Below are 5000 nucleotides of genomic sequence, written 5' to 3' on the forward strand. Positions count from 1 at the left end.
ACTACTTCCCCACCGACGCAGCACCACAATTTCTTTAGAAACTAACCCCTTTATTGCTTTCAGTCATTATATAGTAAAACCACGCTAGTAAGAACCTTCCATTTTAAATGGTAATGAACAGAAATTTACGTTATTTACGTTCTTAAATAGGTTCTTATTTTCCGGAGAGAAAAATCGCGTTGTACAGAGTTGCAGCATTTAGTGGCCCCTCGTCCGCTATGCAGCAGCCAGTTTGGAATAAAATTTAAATACAGAATAACAAAGATCACATAAAAGTGACTATAGTATGTAAAATCGCAAGATGTTATTTTTGTATATTTTAAAAAATAAGAACCTGTTTCAAATTTTAGGGTTAACAGATTCTTGTTTAAAGGGGGTCTAACTGGCAAATTGTAGGCTAACCGCTTCTTAAAAATAGTTTCTTGCTCGCGGGGTTTTACTGTATATCCGTAGGATGGTCAATAAAACGGCCTAACGGTGAACTGTTATACGTAAAACAAAATAAGAGAAAAAAAATAAGAGGAAGAAAGGTCTGTATAGTGTACTCATAACCGTCAGAGAGGTCCTACGCCATACAAGCTAAAACACCCAAAGAGACCGTTATAAAAGGTTCCCAAATGAAGAAATGCGTTCCTCACCCCCTCGAGGGATCCAATCGCGATTTCCGCACTAGCTAATAACACCACAATCAATGACGACATGTCAGAATAATGACATGTCCAATTTGGGTGAATCGGAGGTAGGAAAACAAGTTACAGTTGACGTGGACAGAGCAGTCAAGAGAATAATGTATATGCAGGGAGGATCTAGGGGCAGGGTGCAGCACCCCCCCCCCCCCCCCTCCATCTTCTGCTCAGCTACGCCATTCCTCAGTGGATGACTTCTTAACAGAGCATGTTCAGCATGTTTTTCAATCAAGACATAACCATGTACGCAGATGTAGCACCTTTTTCTCCTTCACAAGCTATGACATGCTGAAGATTTGTATGGTATCTCCGTAAAACAGTAAACAAACCCTTCTTATCTTGGATTAGATTCCCTCTCCAAGATTTGGGGATCTGATGTTTGTGTGGTAGAAATGACACCAAAGAAGAGCCATTGCAGTGATGACAGCCCAAGTACTCAGCACGCCTATGAACACACTTAGGGGAATTTTGGGTTCCCGTGATCGCGATGTCCTTGGTTTAGATGACGATGATAGCTTTGTCTCTGAAAGTAAAAAATGCGCAGGATTGTAGATTTAAATTTATTTTATGCATTTTCCTGAACTCCTTAATTAAAGAATAAAGCTCACTGTTTTGTGACGACAGGAGTGAGTAACAAATACTTGCCTAACAATACGGCTAAATAACATAATTTTAATATTCGAAAATGATTGATAAATGATGCCCGCGAATTTTGTAAACTAACATTAGATATAAAATTATAGGTTTCCTCAGAAACTCATATAACCATGCCAGCCATCAATTTGTGAGGCTTTCAAAAACTGTTTAGATGCCATAGGTAGCTGACAATCTTACACATTCATGTTGTTCCGCATTGAATATATTATAATAAATACGAGAAATTCTAGGCGAAGATGACAATTAAAAGGTCGTTTACACGACAGAAAAATTGGGTACGGATCCGACAAGAAAAGAGTACGGACCTCACATTTTTGCCCGTGTAAACTTTGTGGATCATGTCTTTTGGCATGGCATGGGAACCCGTGTTTTATTCTGTTTTATGGCCCCAAAACCAAAAAAACACGGGTCCGTACCAGTTTCTTCATTTTCTTACGTCAGCGTGCTTAACAATTGATCATTGATCGCATGCGCACTAAAAGTCCGCGGAGCTCTGGGGTCAAGAGTGCTGGCGAGAATTCACAGGAAAAGGAGTCTTGATCCGCTTGCGGAAGGACGAAGAAGTTGAGTCTCTTACTGATATACTCTCGGAGGAAACTGTTCGTCGCTATTTTGTTTTAGAGGAATTACGCATGCCCGGTAGCAGCATACAGCTGCACCAGTTACCGTAGTCTCGTACCAGAAATTGGTCGAATCCCCCAAAAGTACAGTGTAAACGAAACTTTCGAAATTTGTTTCTTAGACCTCTTTCGGTCCGACCTGCGCTTAAACACTATACTTGTAAACGGCTAAAAGTATGCAGTCCGTACCCAATTTTTCTGTCGTGTAAACGGCCTTTAAGAATCGCTCTCAGAAAAGACGTCTCTTAAAAAACGTAATTCTTGTCTTTTTCCTTCTCTTGGGAAACGCAAAATTAATTTCCAAGAAAAAACCATAATCAAAAACACATGCATCTTCTTCTCTTTACTTAGTTGCTTCAGAGGACAGCACGAAACATTGCAAATAAGTGCCCATGTTAGTCCCAGTTATGCAAATAGTTTTCTATCGCAACCAAAACAAGGGCAGAAGATGAGCGCAAAGAACTAACGACTGAAGCACGAGAAAACAAGCCTCTTCCTTATTATTTATGCCTCGTGCCCGAAACGTAAGCCATAAATAATCTGATGGGAAAAATGCATCCAGCTGATAAGTGTATCTCTGATTTCTATGAATAAAGACACACCTCAAGTTCACGTATTCATCATTTGGAGACTCAGAGCCACATGCATGATCAGATATGGTCTGCTCTCCTGTGTCTAGATAATTTAGTGTAATTAGCCTTGGAGCTATTAATTTTTACAGCAAAAAAAGCGGAGTAAATTGAACTCAAAATAGTGAGTAAATCGTTGCACCCATAGTAGCTCATTATATTGAGTAACCGGTAGCAGAAATGTTGAGTAATTTATACTCTCGGGATGGAGCAAGTTTACTCAGGGTGAGTTAACTTACTCAGTTGTATAAGTAAGAGTATTCATACATTGTAAGACGTACTCTACATTTTGAGTAAAACAGAAATTTACTCACACAACCAGTTTTAATAGTACTCAAGACATTGAGTAAAATTCATGTATAAAAGTACCCTACATATCGAGTAAAACAAAATGACATTTTCAATTCAGCTGAATAAAAGTTTATCCGATTAAAAATCACCATACTTACATCATAATCATAAACGTAATCTTTATACGTTCGAAATACTTTTATCGATTTTACTCGTTAGTTACATGTAATCCGTGACAAATACTCCTGCTTATTACTCCCTAAATCATTTAATATTTTGTCTACTTTAGTATAATAGGCACCAACTATTACGCCTCCTTTCATGGATTAAAATAATCACTTTTAATGTTTTGTATTTATAAAAATAATACTCGCAAAAAACCTAAATAATAAGGAATTTACATTTTTTTCTTCAGTTAGCAAAGCCAACCTAAAAGCTCACTTTATATGAATAAAAATTAAGTAAAATAATATTGAACTTTGTATAAAATCAAAAGATTTCCTGGTTCTCCAACAAGATAGAGGAGGTCTATGTTTATGTTTTGACTACTTTTTGTTTCTTTGTTGTTTTTAATTCTTTTTAATGTTTACAGCCCAAAACACTAGATGACTACTTATCTCTTTCATTTTAGGTACCGTTTACCAGAGCTGTCACTAACATATTAGCACACATGTAAACCTATATCACTGTTACACTAAAGTACACTAAATCTGGCCATTATTATACGACAGGTGACCTTGAAGAGTTGTAAATTACAAATGCATGCATGTTATGGCAATTTATCTACAGCAATTGACAGCTAAAATTTCTGGAGTATTCAAGGAGTATTCCAGTGCCAGACTAAACTAAGTTTTCAAAGAGTGCTCAGCACAAGATGAGATGCACTTTTCACAAAATCACAATGTGCAGTCAATCAGTTTTCATCTCTTAGAGCAGAAGCACGTGACCCTGAAGCAACTTTTTTCCATCCCAGATCTGCAAAATGCACTTTTGACGATACAAACAAAAAAATTTTAAGCCTGGAGGATACTAATATTAAAGCCAACATAGAAGTTAAGGCTGAGTTCAGATACCAAACTTTTGATTGGGAATTGATACAAACTTAGGCTGACCTTAGGACAACATATCAAAGCCATATAATACATGTATGTGCACTGTATGCACTCATAATCCCCGCTCACTGTAAGTTACGTTTCATTTAAGAAAAATTCAGTAGCTAAATTGAACCTGCTTAAAAGTTGAAATAGCAGCAAGGAGAATGACTCAGCCATTTCACATTGATTCATAATGCCACATTGTATTTTCATGTAACTGATTTAAGTTATTAGGGTTGGTATCTAAAATGGGCCCAAGACTATTATCAAACAACTTACACCGATGGTGCACCAACCATAATAAACTGTGGTGAAAATTTTCGTAACCATTGCTTGAAGGTAAGTTTCTATAGTTGTGTACTTCTAAGTTCTTAAAAGACGTTTATCTACACAACCAGATGGAAAATACTTCATAGTATACTACAACAAATTATTAACTGCATGGTTAGACCTACTTTACAAGTTACATCGAACTGTATGAGGTGTGCTACCCACCAGTTCAGATGGAAAACACTACAAATTAGTCTACTATAACAAGTTAACCGCATGGTTAGACCTACTTCATAAGTTACATCGCACTGTATGAGGTGTGCCATCCGTCAGTTCAGATGGAAAATACTACAAATTAGAATACTATAACAAATTAAGTGCATGGTTAGACCTACTTCAGAAGTGGTGGAGGATACTAATGTTAAAGCCAACATAGAAGTTAAAGCTGAGTTCAGATACCAAACGTTTGATTGGGAATTGATACAAACTTAGGCTGACCTTAGGACAACATATCAAAGCCATATAATACATGTATGTGCACTGTATGCACTCATAATCCCCGCTCACTGTAATTTACGTTTCATTTAAGAAAAATGCAGTAGCTAAATTGAACCTGCTTAAAAGTTGAAATAGCAGCGAGGAGGATGACTCAGCCATTTCACATTTATTCATAATGCTACATTGTATTTTCATGTAACTGATTTACGTTATTAGGGTTGGTATCTGAAATGGGCCCAAGACTATTATCAAACA

General features: G+C 37.0%; 1 protein-coding gene across 3 annotated transcripts in view; it reads right to left on the reverse strand.

The window, feature by feature from the left end:
* LOC138007116 (fibroblast growth factor receptor-like 1) overlaps positions 1-5000 on the reverse strand; it is a 33494-nt gene that overhangs the window by 426 nt on the left and 28068 nt on the right. For all 3 annotated transcript variants that reach the window (XM_068853857.1, XM_068853856.1, XM_068853859.1), the window contains exon 6: positions 1-1209. This exon is cut by the window's left edge. In XM_068853857.1, coding sequence (XP_068709958.1) covers positions 1031-1209 — 179 coding nt within the window. In that variant the 3' untranslated portion in view covers positions 1-1030. The remainder of the gene's footprint in view (positions 1210-5000) is intronic.

Source organism: Montipora foliosa, chromosome 6 (genome assembly GCF_036669935.1).
Source record: "Montipora foliosa isolate CH-2021 chromosome 6, ASM3666993v2, whole genome shotgun sequence".
In the NCBI taxonomy this organism is placed as follows: Eukaryota; Metazoa; Cnidaria; class Anthozoa; order Scleractinia; family Acroporidae; genus Montipora; species Montipora foliosa.